Consider the following 27,263-nt stretch of genomic DNA (forward strand, 5'->3'; position numbering starts at 1 on the left):
TCACTGGCAGTCCCTTATGATAATGAACCATGGTTTTACTAAAGTGACCATAGTTCAACTGTAGTATTTGTAGATTTGAATCATGTGTAAACAAAAAACACATTTGAACCACGTGTAAACAAAAATATAACCTAATAAATTACAATTAAGGCGTATCGAATGTTAAAATGTGTTTTAAACAAAGTTAAGTGGTTATCATTACCCATTTTACTCTTAGTAATTTAATAATTTAATACATTTCATCATTTAAAAGTTTAGTTCAGAAGTATCGTATCGGTATCGATATCGACGATACTGTCTTGAAAAATATCGGTATCGTATCGAAAACAATATAAGTGGTATCGCCCATCCGATATTTTCTGAAACTCCCACTTGCTTTTTATTGTCTGATGACTATATGTATCCACGCCGAATCTGAATGTACTGGACAATCTTGTTTTTTTTTATCTTTGTTGTTTGTTTGTTATTAAGCAAAAAACAACATCTAAATTCATAACAGAAATCCATGTAACGTTTTCGTTCGTTCATTAATTCACTAATATTGTTGTTGTTGTTATATCAAATGGAAAAACACATATTTTACATTGGTATTTTTATTAATTAATTATTTTTTATTATTATTGTTGGTTTTCGTTTTACAACAATCAAGCTGATGTGGTATTGTATGAGTTTTATGTATTTTATTGTTTGTGACTGAATATTGTAATTTTGTAACAACATCCTGCCCAGGGACTGCAGATGCAAATTAGCTGTATAGCTAATTCTGCGTTTTCCCAGTTAAATAAATAAAATAAAATAAAATAACTATTGACAATTAAATTATGATTTTTATAATGTTATGTCCCTTTCACCCACTATTTTTAAATTACTTCGAAAGTGACTGAACTTTGTAGCAAACTAGGCAATACCAAAATATATATTCGGTTTTATTTTCTCCCTCAGTTCAATAATAGCCTAATAATGCGTGCAGTATTTGCATTGGACAAAAATTTATTCTCTCAAACTGTTGCAAATTCGTTTTTGACCAGTAGAGGGCATTGTATACTAATTTTAGTGACCGTAGTGAGTTAAACTTGGGTCCGAGTTAGGGGTGTGTACGGAAGTTCTAAGCGGCCATGCATTATTTTTTTTTCCTTCTTGTTTTCTCGTTATAACGACTTATTTTCTCGTTATATCGACATAACGAGAGTTGTTTTCTCGTTATAACGACTTAATTTTCTCGTTTTATCGACATAACGAGAGTTGTTTTCTCGTTATAACGACTTAATTTTCTCGTTTTATCGACATAACGAGAGTTGTTTTCTCGTTATAACGACTTAATTTTCTCGTTATATCGACATAACGAGAGTTGTTTTCTCGTTATAACGACTTAATTTTCTCGTTATATCGACATAACGAGAGTTGTTTTCTCGTTATAACGACTTAATTTTCTCATTATATCGACATAACGAGAGTTGTTCATACTACAATATTACCATTTGATGGGGTAAAATGTTAGAAATTTGAAAAGAAATGTAATGTAAACATACTACAATATTACAGTTTGATGGGATAATTGTCATTTTTCCTATCATAAAACAGTGATATTATAATTTAAAAGACAATATAGTACGTTTTATTATAAAACAGACATGTTTTTTGAAGTAAAAATATGAATTGCCTTTATAATTTACTGAAACAATGAGTCAGTATTTATGCCATTTGTATTTACAGTTACAATTATGTTTAATATTGTTAAAGTGTGAGTCCTTTCAGCACAAACCATCACATTAACGTTTAGATGTTACTTTATTTTTGTTCTTAATCATGCAAATTAAAGTGTTTTCTGTGGCATTGTATGTTGTTTATGGCAATATTGTATGTCTTGTCTGTTTACAGTACCTCTATACAGATTTGTGACCAACCACAGCAATGTTTTTAATAAATTATGTGGTTAATGTGGTAGCATCAAAAATAATTGATGTTATTTAAGTCAAAAGACCTATATGTAACATCTAAATAATTCGTTTACATGGACAAAACTAAATGTAAAGTGTTAGATGAGACAGAAATAATTCCTTAAGATTGCTTTTGCAGCTTACCACTTTTCACAGTGTAAGAGACCAGGACAGAGAAAGTAGAATTCTTAACTTGTGTCTCATGCGTGGTTGTTGTTCTAGGTTTATTATTGTAACCACTTTTTCTTTCTGTTGCAGTCTGATAGGTAGTTGTTCTGTCGTTGTGGTTTCCATCATAAAGAGAAGGCATCTCAATGAACAGGTGAGTCACACACACAGACAGAGAAGAGAAAGAAATGCTCTATATAAATATATAAACTACTCAAATTGGAAGAAGAAAAAAACTCAAACTTTAAAATTATATATATATTTTTTTAGTTGTAGTTTTTTTTAGGACATCAAGCTACTAGCTGAAATAAACTTTTTTATATTTATTTTAGTTAATGTTTATTTTATTTTAAGGAAAAGGGTGGTTTTTGATGGTTTCAGTTTTGGTTAGCTATAATAACCCTGATCTGTATGCAATAGTGAAATTCCATCTTGGGGAACAAATCTGATCAAGCCACCACACTGTAATTTTATACAGATGTTTTGCGTGTATTTTGAATTTTGCACTGCATTGCATTGTGTTTTAGGGTTAACAGAAATGTGCATAAAAATACTTGATAATGTCCTGGCAAAAAATTACCAGTAAATCTTTTTTTTTTTAACAATGCATCCTCTTAACAGGCACATAAAATGCCTACTTGAATATTTCCAGCAGATAATCTGAATTTTTGAGTGGACAAACCGACTGCAATGAGGCTGAATTTGATGGATCTACATTCCCCAGCTGAAGCACATTTAGAGTACATACATTCCCCACTATTGCTGCAAAAGTCAACAGTGATGGTCAATATTGGCTAACAGTGGGCCAGTGCACTCAGACACAGGCTGAGAATGAAAACTAAATCTGATTATGTCACTGCATACAGCTCTCTTCTTCAGTATCACACACTTTAGATAACTTCTTTGCAAAGTTCTCCAAAACATTTGTATAAAATATTTCTTCTCACTGAATGTGGCCTCTTCGTTTGCAGATATGCAGCATGTTCTTCATGTTTTAATGTTTCTCTGTCATTGTTCTTGTGTTACAGGCAAAGCCTCTTCTTCAGCTGGCACTGGCAGATTTCCTGGCATCGCTTGTTTTGATGATCACCGCCATAATTAATTTACCCCATGAAATTTGGCCGTTCAGTGAAGAGATGTGCAACTACGGATTGCCTTTGTCTTTGGTGAGAAACGCTGACACTGAAACATGAAATTATTCATAGCTGTTATCTAATCAACACGATTTAGGATAACCTGCAATAAAAGTCTGAAAGTAATTGTAAACATCTCCAATCGCTGCTGGGGATACTCACACTACATGCGCACATTCAGTGCGCAAAAATCAATATCTCTAGGGTGTACGACACAATGCCCTGTACCATGCATTTGCTGAATAATGGCCTTGTTATGCAACGACTTCCTTGAGCGGCTAAAAAATGAACATCTCTGTAACAGTGAGATGTTGGTGTAGAGTTACACACTAGATGTTTATTCAGTGCTTTGCAGATTTTCTGCATTATTGTGTGTCACTATAAAACAGTTGAAGAGCCACATGCATGCACATACTGTATAGAACACTGAGTCATGCACTGCCCTGTAAAACCCTCATTTGACACTGAGCTGACACAGTAGTACAGTAAAAACATGAGTGTATTATTGACAGGAGGATAACCACTGAGGTCACCACGGTAAAGGAACTGTTTATTAATACTGCTTAAAACACAGTCAAATGTTTGGGCACATATTATGAAATGTAATTTTTATATACACTACTAGTCAAAAGTTTGGACTAACTCAGATGTATTTTTTATGCTCACCAAGGCTATATTTATTTGTTTAAAAATACAGTAAAAACTGTTGAAATATTATTACAATTTAAAGAAGTGTTCTCTATTTTAATCAATTTTTAACATGTAATTTATTCCTGTAATACAAAGCTGGATTTTCAGCATCATTACTCCAGTCTTCAGTGTCACATGAACCTTCAGTAATTATTCTAATATGCTGATTTGCAGCTTAGTTATTAATAATGGCTCTTATTATTATCAATGTTGAAAACAGTGCTGCTTAACATTTTGATACATTTCCATGATACATAAACATTATAAAAAATTTTCCAGGACTCTTTGATGAATAGAAAGTTTAAATAAACAGAATTTAATTATTCTAATATGCTGATTTGCAGCTTAGTTATTAATAATGGCTCTTATTATTATCAATGTTGAAAACAGTGCTGCTTAACATTTTGATACATTTCCATGATACATAAACATTATAAAAAATTTTCCAGGACTCTTTGATGAATAGAAAGTTTAAATAAACAGAATTTAGTTGAAATAGAAATCTTTTGTAGCATTATAATATAATTTACTGTCACTTCTGATCAATTTAGTCCCTCTTTGCTGAATAAAAATAAGATTTTTTTAAAATCATACTTACTCCAAACATTTGAGTGGTAGTGTATATTTCATTTGAAATATATAAATAATATATTAATAATATATAATATACATGTATATAAGATTGATTTAAAGTATATTGTTATATATATATTAAATATACATAAAATATTTAAATATATAAATAAATGGTAGAATTCTACAGGAATTCATGCACATTTCATATTTGTCAAAACTAATTTGAAGCAATGCAGCAAAAGGTTTTTTAATTGAAATGTCAACAGTTTTTGTTTAAATCAAACAAAGTCAGTCATGTGTGTCCAAATACTTTGCTGTGGACTAACTTCAGTAGTTTAAGCATTAACTCTCTGTGTCTCCTCAGGCCTTTTACTGCGTCTCATTTCTGCTTGTCATCATTTATGCCTATGAGTCAGCACATGCGTTTCAAGGATGGAGGGAAAAACCAGTGCAGGAAGCCTTTGAAACCCAGGTGAGCAGGGTTACTGCTCATAAACATTCACTCTCCGTCACTGTTTTATAAATCAAATCAACATGAGAGCAGGTATGAATGTTTGCAGACGTAGCAGTTTGGCAGTCTGAGACCTGTCAGGCTGTGCCACATTCCTCCCGCATTTTCTTTAGACACATACAATTATCTCTGTTCAGTACATTTCGTAGAAATATCCCAGGAATTGTTTCTACCTGATTGAACCCTTGAGGTATTCGGCCAATCACAACGCACTGGATAGCTGGCCAATCAGAGCACACCTCGCTTTTCAGACCGATGAGCTTTGTAAAAATCAACGCGTTTCAGAAAGGCAGGGCATAGAGGAGAAACAATAATATACAGTATGTGGAAAACAATGTGTTTTTTTCACTTTAAACCACATAAACACATTGCATTACACAACATAATGTTCTTTTTAGCAACATCATATGACCCCTTTAATATACTTTAAAATATAATTGATTCCTGTGATGCAAAGCTGAATTTGCAGCATCATTACTCCAGTCTTCAGTGTCACATGATCTTTCCTTGTGAAGCAGCACAACTGTTTCCAGCACTGATAATAAATCAGCATATCAGAATGATATCCAAAGGACACTGAAGACTGGAGTAATGATGCTGAAAATTAAGCTTTGATCACAGAAATAAATTATATTTTAAAGTATATTAAAACAGAAAACCAATATTAGAAATTGAAAGAATATCTCACAATATTACAGTTTTTTCTGTATTTTTTATCAAATAAATACAGCCTTGATGAGCACAAGATGCTCCATTAAAAAACATAAAAAAATCTTACTGATCCCAAACTTTTGAACGGCAGTATATATATATACATGCATATATTTGTTTTCCTACTTCTATTGTACTAATTTGTCTTGCATTCATTCAGTTAGCACACTTATCACTCAGAAGGAGGAGGTTTTGTCTGATCTATGTTATTGCGTGGTGAGTAGTCCCAGTTTGCTTTCATAAATGCATTTAAATGATTTATGTGCTGTAAATATCAACTGTAAATATGATAAAGAAATGCTTTGCAGTAATTTTATTGCAGTGTTTATGTAATGATCTGTATGTTTACATATCATTGCTTTAGGCTTGTACCAATAATTGGATACTTTATCTACATTCGTACCGTCCATTATATGGAAGCTACTGTAACGCCAGCACAGATGCCAACGCTGACAACCGTCAGCAGAGGACCCACCGCCAGGTTCTGCAACAGGTAAGAAAGAGTGTCTGTGAGCATTTGCACGTACATTTCGGTGTCATTTTACTTAATTCTTATCTGATTTCTCTTGCAGCTGCATTCTCTTCCTGCATCTCACAAATGACTCTTGCATAACAGTGGTAAGAAATTATTACAGGCACCATCAAATGAGTTCAGCTAAATCGCCTCTGAAGCTGTTCTCATCATGCTGTCTTTTGTCCAACAGGATGCAGCTCATGCGGAGTTCATTCGAATTTTCACATTGAGCAGTGTGTTGACGGTCATCATCGTCTGCACAGTGAGTGCACACGTATTCAAGTTTATGAATAATACTAATCACAAATCACATCATTTGACACATATTTCATCAGTCTTACCATAAAAATCCATAGGGGCTGCATGTCATGTTTTGCTTAGTGTCTTTAAAATAAATGCCACATGGTTTGATATTTTAGACTTTTTAAGTGTCCAAATACTTTTGGTCACTGTAGGTGTTTTATGTAAATAATCTCCTGTAATACGCATCTCTCATCCTGTAGGTGGTGTACTGTAAGTTAGAGAGCTCTTATAGGCGCTATGAGAACACAAGCCTGATCACAAGGATACAGAGACATCCAGGTGGGATTTGGCCTTCGGCTCGATATATGATCCTTGTTATCATTTTCTGCTGGGCACCAGGTCAGTACAATAACACACACATGTTCTCAAATGCTACACGCATACAATATGTCTATAGGTATTTACCTAAAAGGCTGTAATTATTTTATTGAACTAAATATGTTAAATTTTTTCAGCTCTACTTCTCATCTGTCTGTCTTTCGCACAACCTAGGATAAAACATCTCTTCCCTCTCTATGTCACACAGGTAAAGCATGTTTTCTAAAGCAGAACATTTGTTAAATAGTAATTAATGATTCAGTATTTATGTAAGATTATACATTAGTAATGCATCTTTGCATTAGTAGTGGGCATTTTTAATTGAGTCACTGAATTGTCCACTCAACCAATTCGTTTAAAAACGCTGAGTTATTCAGGATCTAAATGAGTGACTTTCTGTATAAGTCATTGAATTGTTCACTCAACCAATTTGTTCAAAAACGCTGATTGGTAAAGGATCGAAACAAGTGACTTTCTTAATGAGTAAGTGATTGAATTGTTCAGTCAACTGATTCATTTAAAAACACTGATTAATTCAGGAATTAATCGAGTGACTGTATGAGTGAGTCATTGAATCATTCATTCAATTGATTCATTCAAAAACTGGTTCATTCCAAAATGAAACAAGTGGCTGCATGAGTGAGTCATTGACTTATTCAATCATTTGAAAATGCTGATTCATTCAGGAACCAAACAAGTGACTGACTGTATGAGTGAGTCATTGAATAATTAACTCAACTGATTAGTTAAAAACAGCTGCTTCTTTCAGTAACAAAAGTGACTTTCTGAATTACTAACCACATACTAATAACTCTATTTTCTATATAATGATATTAATAATGAAAAAATATTAAGAGTAGTTTGCTAGTACGCAGTTCTGAATTCCGCCATTGTCTGCATGAGTGAGTTATTGAATCATTCACTCAACTGATACTTGCAAAAACGTTGCCTTATTCAGGAACAAAAGAAGTGACAGACTATATGAGTGACTCATTGAATTGTTCCCTTAACCGATTTGTTCAAAGAAACACTGATTCATTGAGGAATGAAACATGTGACTGACTGTGAGTGAATTATTCACTTAACCGATTTGTCAAAAAAAATTGATTTATTCTGAAATTAAAAAAGGGACTGACTGTACGAGTGACTTTTGATTTGTTACAAAGCTAAAATCTAAAATATATAGTAGTTAGTTACTCAATATAAACTTCTTGTTTACGGAACTGTTTGTATAAGATAGTTTCAGATTCATAGAAACAGTTGCTATTCATAGACGTTTTAATCGTGGAATATTTTCTCCCATGTGCTGCTGTACAGGCGCTGTCAGTGTCACTCCAGGGTTTTCTGAACAGTATTGTGTACGCATGGAGACGACGCAATTTCAGAGACGCCGTGCTGGGGGAACGTCTGCCTCTCATGGCCTATTCTAGCAGAGCCTTCTTTGACCAATCGTTAAATGAGCCATCATGAAATCACAGAAATCATGTACATGTTATGTGTGTAAAAACATACGAGCTTTCTTTTACAAATATGTTTGCTTAAATGTTTTCTATTTATTTTTATATATATATTTGTGATAACCATTGATAGGAAATGTTATATATTTTGCTGCCTGCAGAACAGTAGTATACTTCAAATGCATAAAACAATAGTGGAGTCTCGAAAAGACAAATTATTAGTGGATTATTTTCAAACCATACTTTTACCTTACTTACAAGAGTGATATATAATAACAGCTGTATATTTGATAAGATGTTCAACTGCAGTTTTGTTCAATAAATATCTGTGTTTAGCCAGTATTTCTAGTTCTGGACTGAAATTTTGCTACTTCATCTCTTACCTAACAATGACAAAGCAAAGTATGCCACAGAGCCATGCTAGTAAAATGTTTCCTGTGTGATAGTTCTTTAGTACAGAACAGTCAGATATGTACTGAACAGGATGATCATGTCACATGTCATATGTTGAGTCGACAGCATGAACGTTCCTTTGGTTTCAGGTTGGACACAATCAGATCCAAAACTGAGAAAAATTAATAAAATCAAGATATATTTCAGTTGTGGTAGATTAGCCATTATGTTTATTGGGTTTATTGCAGTATTACAAGGGCCATAAAATTGTGACGAGTGGAAAAAAACAGGATCATGTGGTATATTACATAATGTTATATAATTTTTTTTATATCAAAAGTGATATCAAAATTGCTTAATAAAAACACCCTCAGGCAGGCTAACTTTTTTTAGTGCCTATGGATAAATTAATGAATGAATGGAAAGGTACTCACAGAACCAAAGCCCCTCATTTATATAATTAAAGATATAAATAGAATTCTATTTTGTATTCGGCAGCCATGCTTAGTATTAAATGCATAAAACCTGAATGTTTATCAATCAAAATACAGTTTTAAAACGCCTTTGAGCGAGGCATTTGGCTATTTATACTGTTGAAAAGAATGACAAATTACAGTTTTAGTGATCATTTGATCACAAAAACTAGTATGCACATAAAGTATATTATATGGGATCAGCCCTGGGATTTCCCTTTAGCAACTTCCTGACTCAAACACTGAAACTGACCTAATTTCACAGAGTTTGTCTGTGTTAATAGACCTGATTTCTAGATTTTAGTAAAGAAATATGCTCAAATGAAGAAAGCATAGCATTTTAACTGTAGCATCTTTATGATTTATTAATTCACAGCAGCAGATTTAGCTAATCAGTAAAAGCAGACTAATGCCTTTCAATAAAGCATTAAACTTCAGATGACTGTTCCTGTAATAAATACTAGACAAAAGCATCTTTTAATGATCAGAAACACAGCCGTTTTTCAGTCAAAAGACAATAAATCTATGCATTAAGGGTCTCATTGTATGTTTATTTATGTTCATTTTTATGGTCTATCCTGTCATTCTGACCAATATATGCTACTGTAGCAAAAACAGTACAAATGTGCATGTGTAACACAGGGCTCAGTGAGGCATGAAGAAAACAACTGGAGATTTACTGAATTTAAAATAAAACTCCACGTGACAATCTAAAGTGTGACATGACAAACCATGCATGAATGCTCAAGATGACACAAACATGAATAAAATGAACAAAACATCTGAAATATGTTAGAGAGAACCAGACGAGGGGAAAAGGGCATGACATTTCTGTACAGTTTGGTTTATGACAAAGGTTATGTCTACGGTCATAATATGGTCATAAAAAAGTCCTTTGGCTGCGCAGTGATGTCAGACAAAATCATTTATGTGGGTGGTTTCATGTGCATTTGGGAAGAATGAAAGAAAAATCGTTGAAGAAATTACTATTATATTCCAGTTTTCTGGTTACATATTTACTGTACGTTTCTTTATTATTAAAAATTGTAATTTTACATTACAAAATAAATGTCTAAGGGCTGTTTTTATGTGGAAAAACTTCATACTACAATAAAAATGACAGAAGCAGTAATGTTCAAACTGCATGTTTGTATGAAATAAAAACATTAAATTAAACACCAATGATTAAATTACTAGAGCATGTGCTATATTGTGAATATGCAATATAAACATGCAAATACAGATCACAATATAGCATGACCTTGAGTTCCTTGTTGCTGTATTAAGAAGAGGGTTTTTTTTATTAAAATGTTAATGATATAAATTTGTGTACCTTAAAAACAAATAAATCAATGAATGGCAATCAAGGCAGTGTTATTTTTGCATCATTGAGCTACTATTATAGTTTTTAAAAAGATATTTTGAATTACTTTTTTAAAACTATGTTTTTTATTGTAATTGTTGTTAAAAGTCGATTCATTTTGTTGTGTTTTTTTGTCATTTTTATTATAGTTTATGTCTATACAATTATTTAAAATAAATTTTATTTCAGTTTTAGTTATTTTAGTACAAGTTGAACTAAATGAAAATAAGAAATGTTGCTTTGGCAACTAGCTGAAATTAAATAAACGCAAGTAATTTAATTTTTTATTTCAGTTAAGTTTCAGTGTAAAAAAAAAATGGTTGTGGTTTTAGTTTTGGTTTTAATTTACTTTAATAACCCTGATTCAAGGGGTGGCAAAAAGGAGGTTCTGAGAACGACAAGAAAAACATTGAAATAAACTAGTAAAATAATAAAAGAAATGTGAACATTTACAGCTATGTATTATATTATATTACTGAATTATATGACTTCCGCTCCACTCAGAAGTCCATATGAGGGAGCACTGTTGGACCAATGAAAAAATAATGGCTAAAGTAGTTTTTTTTATGTTAAAACATGATATTTATTTTCACAGAATTGTGTTCACGTGACAATGCTCTTGGTAATCCCCATGAGGCGGTCATAAACAACACTTTAGAAATGACTTACTCTCCTCAATAAACCTCAGTGAGCATCACTGCCTCCTTTAAAACACAACCACAACACCAAACACCACAGCACAATCCAACCTACATCAGATTAGATTGCTTCAAAGAAAGGGGAAGAGAAAGCAAAATCAAATGAATACAGACACAATCCACAGTCCTTCCTCCCATCTCTCCATACAAACCGTCTACTCATCAAATCATCCACAAGCCATCTGACAACTTTTACTTCACAAAAAACAGTTTCTGATGATTTTTTCAGTGGTTTTATATACTACAGAACTCAATATATACACTATAATAAAATAAAATTGATCAAAAGTGACAGTAAAGACATTTATAATGTTACAAAATATTTCTATTTCAATACATCTTTTAAACTTTAGATTAATTAAAGAATCATGAAAAATGTATCAGTTTTCCACAAAAATAGCAAGCAGTACAACTGCTTTCAACATTGATAATAATCAGAAATGTTTCTTGAGCAGCAAATCAGCATATCAGAATGATTTCTGAAGGATCATGTGACACTGAAGACTGGAGTAATGATGCTGAAAATTCAGCTTTGCATCACAGGAATAAATTACATTTTGAAATCTATTCAAATAGAAAACCGTCCTTTTAATTGTAATAATATTTCAGAATATTACCGTTTTTACTGTACCCCAAACCTCTGAATGGTAGTGTAAGTCTTTGCATTAAACTATCAAAATGAATTTATCAGTAACAAAATCTTCTCGTTAAAAAGAAAGACATGAAGCTGCTGGTCATGAATATATGCAAAAATGTGGACTAATGACTAAGGAATCATGAGACAAAAAAATTAATTAGCAAAACAATTATGCAAAATACCGTTTCATGGCCAGTAAGAGATATTTAACCACCATTGGCATGTGTTTAAAACTTTACTACATAATCTGGTTTTGAGGAATGAGAATAACACCAATAAAAAAAAATACTGGACTTGGCTTGAAATCAAGTATAGGAAGGGCAAAGGAGGTTTCAACGACAAGAAAAAAACTTTGAAATAAAATAGTAAAATAATAAAAGTAGGTGTGGGCAAACATTTACAGCTACGCATTATATTATTGAATTTTTACACGACAAATAAAAAGTGTCAGCTGACTTCCGCACCACTCAGAAGTCCATAGAGAGGGAGCGTTGTTGGACAGGGTTGGCATGATTACGTACCATCATGACGTTGCGTCCACGGGTGATAAAATCATTGTAGCCGATCTCCTCCATCACCCGTTCCTCCAGCCCCAGCTCCTCATCTTCCAGTGCCTCTCTCAGACTCTGGGCGCTGTAAGCGTGAGCGCGCGGGTCGTGCGTGAAAGGGTGCGAGTGGGAGCTGCTCCTGCGTCCGTGGAAGCTGCCCCAGCCTCTGGCTCCAACATCCGTACTCATGTCATCAGAGTCGTGCGAGAGATGATGCGCTCTGCTTGCCATGACGATGGAGGCGGCGCTGCTCGGAGCGCCACAGTGATGCTCGTGGACACAGCGGGACATGCTGGAGGAGCGGCGGAGTTTCTGCAGACTCTCCAGCTCCTCCGACAGATCCTCCGGCAGCTCCGCTTCCCGCATGGAGAAGAGCTCGTACTGAGGAGGCTCCAGCACCTCCTGCGTCTCTGCAGCGCTGAATAAACCCTTACGGCTCAAAACCTGCGGCAGACAAATACACATTAGCAAGGTCACATTTTCACGCATGTTAAATATTAGTATCATCACATGTATCATGTAACAAATATTAGGGTTTAAATCCTTAAAGTGAGTGCACAATGGCATTCACAACCCATTCTACTTTTGTAATTTCATGCATTTCTAATTTTTTTTTAAGTTAAGAGGGATATGATTTTTGGACAATCTAATTACATTTTGATAAGAGATTGCAAAGAACATTTTTGTAAAAAGTTTAAATAAAATGCTTAATGAACATGCACAATGACGACTGGATTTGTGCATTAAATATGTCAATTGAGAACTTTTAAATTATTCTTTAATGAATTATTAATTTTAATGAATGGCATTTTGTCATTATTATTCATGCTGTCATGTAAGGCTGCTTAGTCCCGGCAAAAATCATACTCGTGATTATTTTGGTCAATATTGAGATCACTATTATCTACCCCAGTTACTTATTGAAATATCATATTTATTGAACATAAAAAAAGGATTTGTTTAAAAAACAAATCAAATGAAAATGAAACTAGTAAATAAAATACATAATTTTATATATACACATGAACATAGACATACTGTACATACATATATATATATATATAATTATAAAAAGATAAATATAAAAAAAAGTTAGAAACTGTAAGCCACATGGATGATGCGATACCAATACTGTCCATTTGATGGACCTCTCACACAGCATGTTTGAAATCTAGCAGCACTGGTTTTTGGTAAGAAAAATATGTTTTTGTGTGTTACAGATCTTTTTTATAGTTATAATGCATTCCTAGAGAAAAGGATTGAAGATAAAGGAAAATTTCATCCAAAAAGTTCAAACTTACAGAATGGAAAATTAAATTTGTGAGCCGTTTTTTAAAAATCTCCTTTTGCATTCAATGGATAAATAACAGCATATGGTTTTGGAACAACATGAGGAGGAGTAAGTAATGACAGAATTTCCATTTCTGGATGAACCATTACTTGAATAAAACTGCAGAATGTAAAAAGGAAGATTAGTGCTTACGTTCAGCAAAGACCGTGAAGAGCATACGGAAGCGGCTCAGTTTGCTGGTCTCGTCGGCCCACATTCTGACCACACCCACAGCATTATCAAGCGTGATGTCGTTGGCAACGGTGCTGCAGAACTTGGCCTTTAGATCTTCAATGGCATTACTGCCTTCATAGATTGCAACAAAGTTCTTCTTACACTCATTTGAGTTCTCCAACTGATATTCCAGAAAGCGGAGATAGATCTGTGTGTGTGACAGAGACACAAAGAGACAGTTAATGGCACTGTAAGTACATATAATGGTATATACACAGTATAACATTTTATTCTATGGCTATCTGAAAAACTGTCTGATTCTGATTGGTCACTTACAGTATTCTGTTGCAAAATATTTTTATGTCAAGCCGCCAAACTGCATAATTGTTCATTTTCGCAGGCCACCGATTTCCTGCATATCTGTGTTAGACTGATGTCTCTACAGTGATTTTCTTCTTACATAAAATAATTTCTGCATTTAATTGTATTTATTTGGAAAGAAAACATAAGAAAATATTATTCATTATAATTCATTTAAATGTGTATATATATATATATATATTTTTTTTTTTTGTATTACAGTTTATCTAAAGTTTACTTGTATTTTTATTTATTATGTTTCATTTTTATATTTTTTAAATGCATGTATGCATAATATTACTTCTTTTTTTATGCATATTATATTTTTTTATATGCATGATATATTTCTTTTATTTAATTATCTAATTTTTATTCGATTTGTTTTTCAGTTGACTATGTTTAAAGTTCAAGAAAATCCTCTGTTAAAAAGACAAGTTCTTTAAAAAATGTTCAATAAATGCATGATGTTCCAAAGTCAATAAGTAATTGTAGTAGATGACTGTGAATATTTATCAAAATAATCACGCTTTAAATCGCTGCTCTAAAAGCATGGATAATAATGGGGAAAAGACATTAATTAAAATGAATAAATATTCAAATGAATTAAGAATAATTAAAGTGTACTCAATTGAAATATTTAATGCAAAAGCCAGTCATGTTGTGCATATTCATTGAGCACTTTGATAGAGGGGTTTATTTTATGATAATAACCAGCTGGCTGTATGTTATCCTGTATCTTACACAACTTCATTCCAAGACTCGACATCAGTAACTGTACATGATCCGTTACAAACCTGTGAGAGAAGCAGATGTTTCATCATAGCTGCATTACTAACCTTAGACATCGGTGGAGCTCGTATGGTCCAAATACAGTCCAGTGCTTCCCCTAATTTCACCTTGTTTTCCTCCTCAACTTGACTAGATCTGATTATACCATCTGATCCAGACATTTCAAACTGACAGTCTGACGGGAGGAGACAACAAAGACAATTAAATTAACATTACAGCATTCAAATATTATAACTTGATATCTTTCAAGTACTTGAGAAGAGACCTGAGAGTCTGCAGACAGCAGCTGGGAAAAGTAATACTAATAAATTCTAGGGCACTGAAATATTCAGGAGTTTACATAACTGATGCACTAAATATGGAATTTACATTTATATTTGTTGGGTGCCGTAACCATAGCAACTGAACAAGAGGGTGTGTGAAATATCATTCCGATAGATAGCAAAACATTTTGAAAAATCAAATCTCAAGTACTTAAACGGCTTTCTTAAAAAAAAAAATCCTTCAAAAACATCCTTTTTGAAGGATGTGCTGCTACATCAGGTTTAGATAGTAGGTTAGTAGAAATCTAAAACATATTTGCCATAGACCAGTATACCTTTTCAATCACCTACTAACAGTTTTCAATTTTTGAGCACAAAAGTTGATCAAATGTAAAACCATAAAATGTATGATTCTTTAAAAATGCTAGTTACATAAGTAGTCAGTGCAGAAGCTTTTATCCAAAGCAATAAGTAGACAAACACCCTGAAATAACCACCACCCGCCCCATACTACATACATATGTATTTTCTGTTTACCTGGAATGGGATTCAAGAGTCCCCCAATATGGAGATGAAAGTCAGGATCTGGACTCAAGAAAGGTTTTTGATTAAAAAAATCAAATGCAATAAAACTAACACAAAGGGAACTGAGAAAAACGGCATTCAAGTAAAAGATTCTAAGATCTAAATGCATGAAGATCTATCTGCAAGATGCATTTACCTGCAGTATATGAATACTCCACCCTGAAGCCCAGTCCCTCCAGCTCCTCGTCGCTGGTAAACCTGATCCACATGAAGCGTCCGGAAGAGGTGACAATTCCTGGACTCTTTGCCCCGCAGAACCGATTAATCAACGGAGAGAAAACAAACGGCCCATCACGGATTTCAATATTATCAAAGCGACACTCAAAGGACGGCTCGATGTAGTAGATGTCATCGAAGATGAGCTGGATTCTCTTCCGTGGATGGGCTGAAGTGGACGAGAAACAGAGGTTACAACATGAATAACTGTTGCGACTGAGAAATATACACCACTGTTCAAACGTTTGGGGTTGGTAAGAGGTTTTTGCGAGAAAAAGTCTCTTATGTTTACCAGGGCTGCATTTATTTGATAAATAAAATACAGTAAAAACAGTAATATTGTGAAATATGATATGGTTTTCTATTTGAATATATTTTCAAATGCAATTTATTCCTGTGATGCAAAGCTGAATTTTCAGCATCATTACTCAAGGCTTCAGTGTCACAAGATATGCTGATTTGCTGCTCAAGAAACATTTCTTATCAATGTTGAAAACAGTTGTGCTGCTTAATATTTTTGTGGAAACTCATACTTTTTTCATGATTCTTTGATGAATATAAAGTTGAAAACACAGCATTTACCGGTGTTTGTAATTGAAATCTTACATGATAAATGTATTTTTTTGTCACTATTGATCAATTTAATGCATCCTATGCCGCGAGCAAGCATGAGCTCTTGAAGCTCCGCACTCTTCTGAAAAGGGAGGCGGGAGCACCAGCTCATTTTCATTTAAAGGTGACAAACACAAAAAAACAGCGCGTTTTGGCTCATACCCTAAAAGTGGCAATTTCAACAAGCTATAAAAAATTATCTGTGGGGTATTTTGAGATAAAACTTCACATACACACTCTGGGGACCTCAGAGAACAATTTAAAATATTGTATCAATGCATTCATTCTATGGCACCTTTAAAGGATTAGTTCACTTCCAGAATAAAAATTTCCCTGATAATTTACTCAGACCCATGTCATCCAAGATGTTCATGTCTTTCTTTCTTCAGTCGAAAAGAAATTAGGGTTTTTGAGTAAAACAGTCCAGGATTCTATTTCTCCATGTAGTCAATGGTACACAACGGGCTGAAGGTCCAAACTGCAGTTTTAATGCAGCTTCAAAGGGCTCTTTATGATCCCAGCCAAAGAATAAGGGTCTTATCTAGCGAAACGATCTGTCATTTTCTAAAAAAAAAAAAAAAAACACACTACTTTTTAACTACAAATGCTTGTCTTGCACTGGCTCAGAGATGCACATAATCATGTTGGAAAGGTCACACGTGGTTAGTTCTTCGTCTGTGTACTTCGGTTCAAAAAGGTACTGTAGGGCGGAAAAACTCCATCTCATTTTCTCCTCCAACTTCAAAATCGTCTGACATCGTTTGTAAAGGGCATTTGACTTTCTTTGCACCTTGCTTTGTAAACACTGGGTCGATACTTCCGCCTACGTCACACATGATCTTTCCAAAGTGACTACATAATGCGGGAAGTAGAGCTAGTGCAAGAAGAGCATTTGTGGTTAAAAAGTATATACATTTTTTTTTTTAATGGCAGATTGTTTCATTAGGTAAGACCCTTATTCCTCGGCTGGGATCGTGTAGAGCCCTTTGAAGCTGCATTGAAACTTCAATTTGGACCTTCAACCTCTTGGGTCCCACTGAAGTCCATTACATGGAGAAAAATCCTGGAATGTTTTCCTCAAAAACCTTAATCTCTTTGATGACATGGGTGTGAGAAAATCAGGAATTTTTTATTCTGCAAGTGAACTAATCCTTTAATTCAGCAAGAACCCCAAACTTTTGAATGGTTATGTATGCAGTGCATATTTGACCAAAGCAACAAATAGGACAGGCATCTGTGGAAGCTTGTGGAAGTGAGACTCATACCCTCCAGGATGTACACACACTCCTTGTTTGGTGGGTAAGTGTTGGGGTAGTTTGGAGAACTGAATGATCCTCCATTTGCCGTCTGGATCAAAGTTCCGCAGTGAGCCGGTTTCTTATCCTCAACAGCCACATTCTGAGGCAAAGCTAACAGGATACACACACATAAGATGATCTACATTAAAGGTAAAGGCTATTAAAGCAAAACAGATGGGAAAGACTCATTAAATGTTCATTTCAATTTCTTGTTCTGTTTCAATCTCTCTCACACTCAAATTTAAACACGTGGCTTTGCATGTGAGTTTCCACTTCAAACCAACCTTGAGTTTTCTGTGCCAGTGCGAAACCCTCCTCTATCAGGATAAGCAGAACCAAGGCTGCAAGAAAACAAAAATGGGGCATGTTTACAAAGTATTGGGCATCTTGGAGTGGTCTTGGACGTTCAGTGAACTTTTCTTAACAAGATACACACTATGAAGAAATCAAACACAACTCAGATAGCAGGTATGTCAAGTCTCTTATGTTTACAAGCCTGTAATTACTTTATTAATATTTCTGTTTTTACTGATTTTACTGTTTTTATTGATCGAGTTTAAAATAACTGTTTTCTAGTTTCATATATTTTAAAAAGTACTTTATTCCTGTCACGCAAAGCTAAATTTTCAGCATCATTACTCCAGTCTTCAGTGTTGATCCTTCAGAAATCATTCTAATATGCTGATTTGCTTCTCAAGAAACATTTAGCCTATTATTTTTATCAATGTTTAAAACAATTGTGCGGATTGATATTTTTGTGGAAACAGTGATAATATTTTTCAGGATTCTTTGATGTTAAGAAATTTCAAAAGAACAACATTTATTTGAAATAATAATAAAAAAAAAAACATTTATCTTTCCTAACATTATAATTGTCTTTACTGTCAATTTTAATCAATTAAATGTTTGCCTACTGAATAAAATTATTCACTTCTTTAAAAAATAAATCAAGCAATCAGTCAATCTCTTATTGACCCCAAACTTTTGAGCTGTAGTGTAGCTCTTTGTTCTCACTAAATATAAATGCAACCAAGGTCTCAACTGTTTTCATAATATGAACATTATTACATTCAAACACCTTACTAATTTGTCATAATTATTGCTCTTAACACCACATTGTTTTACTTCACACCTGCTTATACTGCTATTTGTCTGCCCTTGAAAACAAGATATTCACAGTGGGATGTGGATGTTCAGGTCACATTCATCAAGCCTAAAATAAAATTTAACAAGCTCCCAAACTCCTGATCCACACATACAGAGCTGCCAATTCACAAGTTTTATTAAAAGGGAAAAATGACACCAGCCTAAGATCTGAACCCAGAACATTTTGCAATCAGAGCTCAAGCTCAACAGTGAGTTGCACTCTTCTGAAAAGGGAGGCGGGAGCACCAGCTCATTTTCATTTAAAGGTGACAAACACAAAAAAACAGCGCGTTTTGGCTCATACCCTAAAAGTGGCAATTTCAACAAGCTATAAAAAATTATCTGTGGGGTATTTTGAGATAAAACTTCACATACACACTCTGGGGACCTCAGAGAACAATTTAAATTATTGTATCAATGCATTCATTCTATGGCACCTTTAAAGGATTAGTTCACTTCCAGAATAAAAATTTCCCTGATAATTTACTCAGACCCATGTCATCCAAGATGTTCATGTCTTTCTTTCTTCAGTCGAAAAGAAATTAGGGTTTTTGAGTAAAACAGTCCAGGATTCTATTTCTCCATGTAGTCAATGGTACACAACGGGCTGAAGGTCCAAACTGCAGTTTTAATGCAGCTTCAAAGGGCTCTTTATGATCCCAGCCAAAGAATAAGGGTCTTATCTAGCGAAACGATCTGTCATTTTCTAAAAAAAAAAAAAAAAACACACTACTTTTTAACTACAAATGCTTGTCTTGCACTGGCTCAGAGATGCACATAATCATGTTGGAAAGGTCACACGTGGTTAGTTCTTCGTCTGTGTACTTCGGTTCAAAAAGGTACTGTAGGGCGGAAAAACTCCATCTCATTTTCTCCTCCAACTTCAAAATCGTCTGACATCGTTTGTAAAGGGCATTTGACTTTCTTTGCACCTTGCTTTGTAAACACTGGGTCGATACTTCCGCCTACGTCACACATGATCTTTCCAAAGTGACTACATAATGCGGGAAGTAGAGCTAGTGCAAGAAGAGCATTTGTGGTTAAAAAGTATATACATTTTTTTTTTTAATGGCAGATTGTTTCATTAGGTAAGACCCTTATTCCTCGGCTGGGATCGTGTAGAGCCCTTTGAAGCTGCATTGAAACTTCAATTTGGACCTTCAACCTCTTGGGTCCCACTGAAGTCCATTACATGGAGAAAAATCCTGGAATGTTTTCCTCAAAAACCTTAATCTCTTTGATGACATGGGTGTGAGAAAATCAGGAATTTTTTATTCTGCAAGTGAACTAATCCTTTAATTCAGCAAGAACCCCAAACTTTTGAATGGTTATGTATGCAGTGCATATTTGACCAAAGCAACAAATAGGACAGGCATCTGTGGAAGCTTGTGGAAGTGAGACTCATACCCTCCAGGATGTACACACACTCCTTGTTTGGTGGGTAAGTGTTGGGGTAGTTTGGAGAACTGAATGATCCTCCATTTGCCGTCTGGATCAAAGTTCCGCAGTGAGCCGGTTTCTTATCCTCAACAGCCACATTCTGAGGCAAAGCTAACAGGATACACACACATAAGATGATCTACATTAAAGGTAAAAGCTATTAAAGCAAAACAGATGGGAAAGACTCATTAAATGTTCATTTCAATTTCTTGTTCTGTTTCAATCTCTCTCACACTCAAATTTAAACACGTGGCTTTGCATGTGAGTTTCCACTTCAAACCAACCTTGAGTTTTCTGTGCCAGTGCGAAACCCTCCTCTATCAGGATAAGCAGAACCAAGGCTGCAAGAAAACAAAAATGGGGCATGTTTACAAAGTATTGGGCATCTTGGAGTGGTCTTGGATGTTCAGTGAACTTTTCTTAACAAGATACACACTATGAAGAAATCAAACACAACTCAGATAGCAGGTATGTCAAGTCTCTTATGTTTACAAGCCTGTAATTACTTTATTAATATTTCTGTTTTTACTGATTTTACTGTTTTTATTGATCGAGTTTAAAATAACTGTTTTCTAGTTTCATATATTTTAAAAAGTACTTTATTCCTGTCACGCAAAGCTAAATTTTCAGCATCATTACTCCAGTCTTCAGTGTTGATCCTTCAGAAATCATTCTAATATGCTGATTTGCTTCTCAAGAAACATTTAGCCTATTATTTTTATCAATGTTTAAAACAATTGTGCGGATTGATATTTTTGTGGAAACAGTGATAATATTTTTCAGGATTCTTTGATGTTAAGAAATTTCAAAAGAACAACATTTATTTGAAATAATAATAAAAAAAAAAACATTTATCTTTCCTAACATTATAATTGTCTTTACTGTCAATTTTAATCAATTAAATGTTTGCCTACTGAATAAAATTATTCACTTCTTTAAAAAATAAATCAAGCAATCAGTCAATCTCTTATTGACCCCAAACTTTTGAGCTGTAGTGTAGCTCTTTGTTCTCACTAAATATAAATGCAACCAAGGTCTCAACTGTTTTCATAATATGAACATTATTACATTCAAACACCTTACTAATTTGTCATAATTATTGCTCTTAACACCACATTGTTTTACTTCACACCTGCTTATACTGCTATTTGTCTGCCCTTGAAAACAAGATATTCACAGTGGGATGTGGATGTTCAGGTCACATTCATCAAGCCTAAAATAAAATTTAACAAGCTCCCAAACTCCTGATCCACACATACAGAGCTGCCAATTCACAAGTTTTATTAAAAGGGAAAAATGACACCAGCCTAAGATCTGAACCCAGAACATTTTGCAATCAGAGCTCAAGCTCAACAGTGAGTTGACATCATTGATGAGGCTTGACAACAAAGGTTTTTAAAATTACTGCAGCACATGTTGGCCAAGGATGTGTTTAGGGACATCACATGTGATTTTCATGACATGAGGGATTGAGAGTTAGCTTATCAAACTCTGATATCAAACCAATTTATGTAATTTCATCAAACAGGATGGGAGTGAGACAAATCAACTGAAACCACAAAACAGAACTCTAAAACTTGCTCGTGTTTTTGATGTTGTTTCTCACTAAAATACATGGGAATGACCCAAAAGCATCAGCCTCTTCAAGCCATTAGAGATTATGACTTGATGAAAGAACGTCACGAATACAGTTCTAGGATACGTATGTGGTTTGATTAAGGGTTTGTTGAAGAGCTGTGTTCAGCACCAGATGTCCGATCTGCTGTATTTTCACTGTCCAACACAGACTGTGGTCAAAGCAGACATTCAATCTGGTTTGATATAACTTTACTAAAGGCTTTCTGCCAAACCATTAATAAATGTCTCATATTGTTTGTGGTACAACCTCGGCACTGTAAAATGGAATAAAGTTTATTAAAGCCTTTTAAATTAAGCTCCAAACCAGTTAAAATATATGCACTGTTTAAATGATCACAGAATAGTTATTTTCCATTCATGGCCCAACAAGACCATGCCTGCTGACAACTAACATAAAAAGAGCTTTCATAAATAACTTAAGCTGCCAGTGAAGTATGATGGCACTTATTTGCAATTCAAATGAAGCTGAAACTCCCTTTGATCTCTGAGAGAGAAGATGAGATTCTCACCTGAGAATAGAGATTCTGCCACATTCATTTACAATGGCCTAGATAAGGCAATGAAGCCACTCTGTGCTGAAGTCAACCACTGAGGTAACCATTGAGGTATAGGATCTACACTTGGCCAGGTTTACCTACCGTGTGTTACTTAACAGAATAATACATAAATGCATGGATGGATGGTTTGAAGGTGGTTTGTCAAACAAAACAGGCAAAAATATTAATGAATGACATTTTTTTAAACAGCTGCTACAGTATGTGCACAGGTTTGTTTCTGTAAAGAGAAAACTGAAAAGCAAAAACAACCATAAGGAGAAAACGTTTGTTTTTATTTCATTATCATGTTTTATTTATTACTGAAGAATGGAATAGTCACTTTCTCATTGTTCTGGAGATGGATCACATTATGGAAGTAAAATGGGTTGTGACTAACATTTTTGCACATATGTTGAATACTTAGCAATTCCAAAAGAACAAAAAAAAAATTACTTTTAATAAATGCACAATTACTGTTCAAATGTGACAAATCTTTCACTTTTTAAAGGAATAGTTCACCCAAAAATGTTCTTCAGCAAAACATTGCATCACTTACTCACCAGTGAAATGGGTGCCGTCAGAATGAGAGTCCAAACATCTGATAAAAGCATCACAATAATCCACACAACACCAGTCCATCAATCAACGACTTGTGAAGTCTGTGAATTCTGACGGCACCCATTCACTACAGAGGATCCATTGGTGAGCAAGTGATGTAAAGCTAAATTTCTCCAACTCTCTTCCGACTGAGAAACAAACTCATCTACATATTGGATTGTCTAAGCGTAAAAAACAATTCTGCTAAATAAATTTTGGGGTGCACTATTCCCTTAATATTGTGTAATGAGGTAATTCCCCTGTAATGCTGTACAAAATCTTATATGTAATATAATCTGAAGATGCAATTAAACATCTATATGAAATCACATTTATTTTATATAACACTCAAAAAAGAGCATCAGTTAGGCATGGCATTTTTCTGAAGCATCTAAGTTTGTCTGCACGTGATTGCAGATCTAAGTCAATCTTGCTGTCGCGTCTGGTTGAGTGTTGAAGGATTAAGAAAAGAGTCAAATCTTTTTGTTAATCTGGTGCTTTGTAGAGCGAGAGAGAGAGAGAGGGAGAATTTGCTAGTTGATTTCCTGTCAGCAAACTTAATTTCAAAACAGCAAGAAAAAAAAGAATGCAGTGTTATGTATGACCTGCCAGTGAACCCAGACATGTAAATCATTTTACTTAATTATATTAATATTAATAAACATGAATATTAATAATATTTAAACACAATCTAAATTAATTAAAAGAACATTTATGTTTGTGTTTAAAACTATAGAGTATGTATGTGCTAAGCCAACTGAATTTTAAGAGTGGAAGAAAGACCATAGAAGACGAGTAAACGTAACCCAAACACTTATGACCATATGGCCACACACACACACACACACACATTGTATTAAATCTTTTACATTCTCCGAGTAGCTGTTCAGCAGAGCAGCCAAAGGTTTTGCATCCTTTAGATTCATCAACAACCACAATATCCTCTTATCAGAATCAGTAACATTACATGCTTCATACATGATGCTTAATATCACCTAATATTTTACATGTATATATTTCAAACTCACAGCACAGAACACATGGTAGATAAACCCTGTATAGCCAGCCATATGTGTATGTGATTTGAAGGGTTAAATCCAGGAAACACTCTGGATTAGACTATAACATGTGACAGGGCACACAATCAGACTGATTCCAAGATGACATTGAAGATACAAGCCATTTTCTTCATATATTTCAATGGATGTGTGATGTTGACTTTGCTAATGTCCTCAGAAAGAGTGGTTCTCATAGCATTCTTTATAATCGCATAAATCCTTATTGTCACACGGTGTTATTTACTGAACTGAACTGAATTGATCTATCTATCTGCAAAATGTTCTCTAATTTCCTAATTTAGCTCACAACAAATCATTTAAATAAAATTGACATATATATTAGCAATATTAAAAATGGCAGTATAGCGCAAACGATCTATGTATCTGCCGCACTCAGATTTTCACTGAAAGAACGAAATGAAGGCAGCTGGCCTCTCTCCGAGAGAACATGGGGAGTGAGATCTCAAGCAATCGGAGACTTCAGCAAATCTCTCAACATCCCTCAGACTAAAAATAACCTCAAAATACATTAAAGCCACCAGCAACCCACTCACCCCAAAGAGGTCAGAAACACATCTTCACTGCTGTTAGTATAAAGTTGGTATAGGTAACTTTTCTTTTACTAGTCTGACTATCCTGAAAATTAAAATCTCAAAACTTTTAAGTCATATCCTTATTTACAGTGGACCACATCCGTTAGATGTTTGAGCTTATAATCTTGAGATGAAACGTGACCTTGGTGGAAAGGCAATGATTTCTGTAGAAATCTCCATGTCAAATCTCAGTCTGTTTATAAAATCCCATGAGTTACATCATCAGACACATCTATGGCTGCACATGTGATCAAAGACACAATGGATAAAACCCAAGGCATTATCATTACACATGCTCTGAATGACAATGAAACTCTTATTTCTGGCTGGACTGGTATGACAGCATCCGCTGCATCTAAAGTTTCAATTTTTGAGTTTTTTGGCTTTACTTTGCAATAAAAGAAACATAAATGCACACTATTTATGTGTTTCTCTGTTGTTGTTTTTTAAATAAGGAAATCTATGTGTATGTTATTTCCTTCTCAAAAGAAGGAAATACATATAATCTAAGTGGTGAGAGGACAATTTCAGAACAGCAAAACAGAAATCCCCCAAATTAGACAGCTGGAAAACAAAAACACGCTAGCACTCCAACTCTGCTACTGTCTTTCCTCCCAAACATATGTTTCTAATCATCTCTGGGTATTTACTTTCTGTTCAAAGAGCTTCCTCTGAAAAAGGACGGAAGGGCAAGAAAATGTCATGACAGACACTGAGCGAGGAATCAAAATGAAGGGACTGAGAGTCTTAAGAGTGATAACAGCTTCATCTCCGTCTCTCACACGCATTACACAAGCAGATAGTTCTCACAGCTCTGCAATTACTGCTTCAGCTGTACAATCACTGCTTGCAACAACAGCTGCCACCATCCATAGCAAAAACACAGATGACTGCACACACAAACAAGAGAGAGATAAGGATAGAGATGCAGTTGCATGAATGTGGTATCTAGAATATTAAAAGGAAAGACATAAACCAATGCTTTAATCTCAGGGTCATATAGGGTAATTTGTAAAGAAATAAAAAATCATTAGATTACTATTACACGTTACACTGCCAAAATGATCCACAGCTCTGTGTCTCCATCTTGTGGATAATTTCTTATAGCAGCAGCAGCAAAAATAAATAAATACAAATATAAAATAAATAAATGTGGCATTATACAATAAAATATTACGAAATATAGCCTACCAAATTTTAGGGGGGGAAATGTAATTCACATGGGGGGCATTCTTGTCTCAAGCCTTTCTCATTTCTGACCCTGACATGGATTATTTACAGCAGCAGGATGTTGCATGCTGCAAATTATCTGTAGCCTACTTCCTGAAATACTTAATACTGTCAGTAAAATGTTTGGATCAGTAATTGTATTTGTTGTGTGTCTGTGTAATTGTGTCAGTGTAAATATACAGCTCTGAATGCCTGGGCATCATTGAACCGTTTGTGCAGTCAAAGAGGCAGAAAATGACTCACTTTAATCAATAGTTCCACATTTTAAACCCAGTGACGCTGTGCACGAGGGCGGTCAGGGAGTGTCTGTGTGGAACACGTACATTTCCAACAGCTCTGTTGAAGGAGGGAGTGAATCAGGGGTAGCATTAGGTCCGATTCATTTTAATGACTCGGTTCGTTTTAGTGAACCGGTTCAAAACTGATTCTTTTGAGTCGTTACGTTTTCCTAGATGTGCGGAATTTAGCGGTTTTGTTTTTATGTATACAAAATGATGTTGGTCCTTAAATACAATGTGCGAATTATTCTTAAAAATGAATAGTGGACCGCTTGTGCCACTAGACTGGCTGCGCAATCGGTTGGTCTCGCGAAATCAGCATGGCCAAGCATAGTCAAACGTAAAGACTTTTAAACATAGGCTAATACTTTTGTGATACAGCTACTTGTGGTTTGTAAATTCGCAATTACCATGACATGATTTGTCGACCCAATGTGCATGAAAAAAACAGTACCTCAGACCAATGCAACTTCAGATTTAATGCACTCTGAATCCGCTTGTATTTGTTATTAGGTGTTTTGCTTTTGCAAGTTTTCTTAACTGCTTGAAAAAGTCGAATTAAGTTTAAACAATTTTTTTTCCACATTTCTGTCGTCTAGCTGTCACACAGCTTAACTGCTTTTCGAATCGACTCAAATGAATCATTAAAAAGAATCGGTTCAAACGAGTGATTCGTCTGGAAACTGTGCA

The 27,263-nt window shown here is 34.5% G+C and overlaps 2 protein-coding genes across 2 annotated transcripts; one reads left to right on the forward strand and one right to left on the reverse strand.

Moving 5' to 3' along the window:
* Positions 1-1,481: 1,481 nt before the first annotated feature.
* Positions 1,482-8,712, forward strand: LOC107559910 (transmembrane protein 116-like). The gene is made up of 11 exons (XM_016243941.1): positions 1,482-1,486; positions 2,160-2,259; positions 3,134-3,271; positions 4,869-4,976; positions 5,887-5,942; positions 6,091-6,219; positions 6,299-6,344; positions 6,431-6,502; positions 6,744-6,882; positions 6,999-7,069; positions 8,179-8,712. Exons 1-11 carry the CDS (start codon positions 1,482-1,484, stop codon positions 8,329-8,331), a joined length of 1,017 nt encoding a protein of 338 aa, XP_016099427.1. The 3' UTR covers positions 8,332-8,712.
* Positions 8,713-12,235: 3,523 nt separating this feature from the next.
* On the reverse strand, positions 12,236-18,423 carry LOC107559919 (neuropilin and tolloid-like protein 2). The gene is made up of 7 exons (XM_016243952.1): positions 18,342-18,423; positions 18,025-18,168; positions 16,068-16,316; positions 15,884-15,931; positions 15,131-15,258; positions 13,921-14,142; positions 12,236-12,874 (listed from the first exon to the last, which is right to left on the reverse strand). Exons 1-7 carry the CDS (start codon positions 18,421-18,423, stop codon positions 12,350-12,352), a joined length of 1,398 nt encoding a protein of 465 aa, XP_016099438.1. The 3' UTR covers positions 12,236-12,349.
* Positions 18,424-27,263: the final 8,840 nt, after the last annotated feature.

Source organism: Sinocyclocheilus grahami, unplaced genomic scaffold (assembly GCF_001515645.1).
Source record: "Sinocyclocheilus grahami isolate Dianchi unplaced genomic scaffold, SAMN03320097.WGS_v1.1 scaffold22.1, whole genome shotgun sequence".
NCBI classification, from domain to species: domain Eukaryota; kingdom Metazoa; phylum Chordata; class Actinopteri; order Cypriniformes; family Cyprinidae; genus Sinocyclocheilus; species Sinocyclocheilus grahami.

What these genes read in the sequence shown, in the direction of transcription:
- LOC107559910 (XM_016243941.1), top strand. An exon ending in ACGGATTGCCTTTGTCTTTG is followed by an intron (nt 3,272 to 4,868) that starts GTGAGAAACGCT and finishes GTGTCTCCTCAG; the next exon opens with GCCTTTTACTGCGTCTCATT. An exon ending in TCCCTCTCTATGTCACACAG is followed by an intron (nt 7,070 to 8,178) that starts GTAAAGCATGTT and finishes GCTGCTGTACAG; the next exon opens with GCGCTGTCAGTGTCACTCCA.
- LOC107559919 (XM_016243952.1), bottom strand. Translation starts at nt 18,423, where the DNA reads ATGCCCCATTTTTGTTTTCTTGCAGCCTTGGTTCTGCTTATCCTGATA. An exon ending in ACTCTTGAATCCCATTCCAG is followed by an intron (nt 15,259 to 15,883) that starts GTAAACAGAAAA and finishes TCCTCCCGTCAG; the next exon opens with ACTGTCAGTTTGAAATGTCT. An exon ending in GTATGCTCTTCACGGTCTTT is followed by an intron (nt 12,875 to 13,920) that starts GCTGAACGTAAG and finishes TGTCTGCCGCAG; the next exon opens with GTTTTGAGCCGTAAGGGTTT.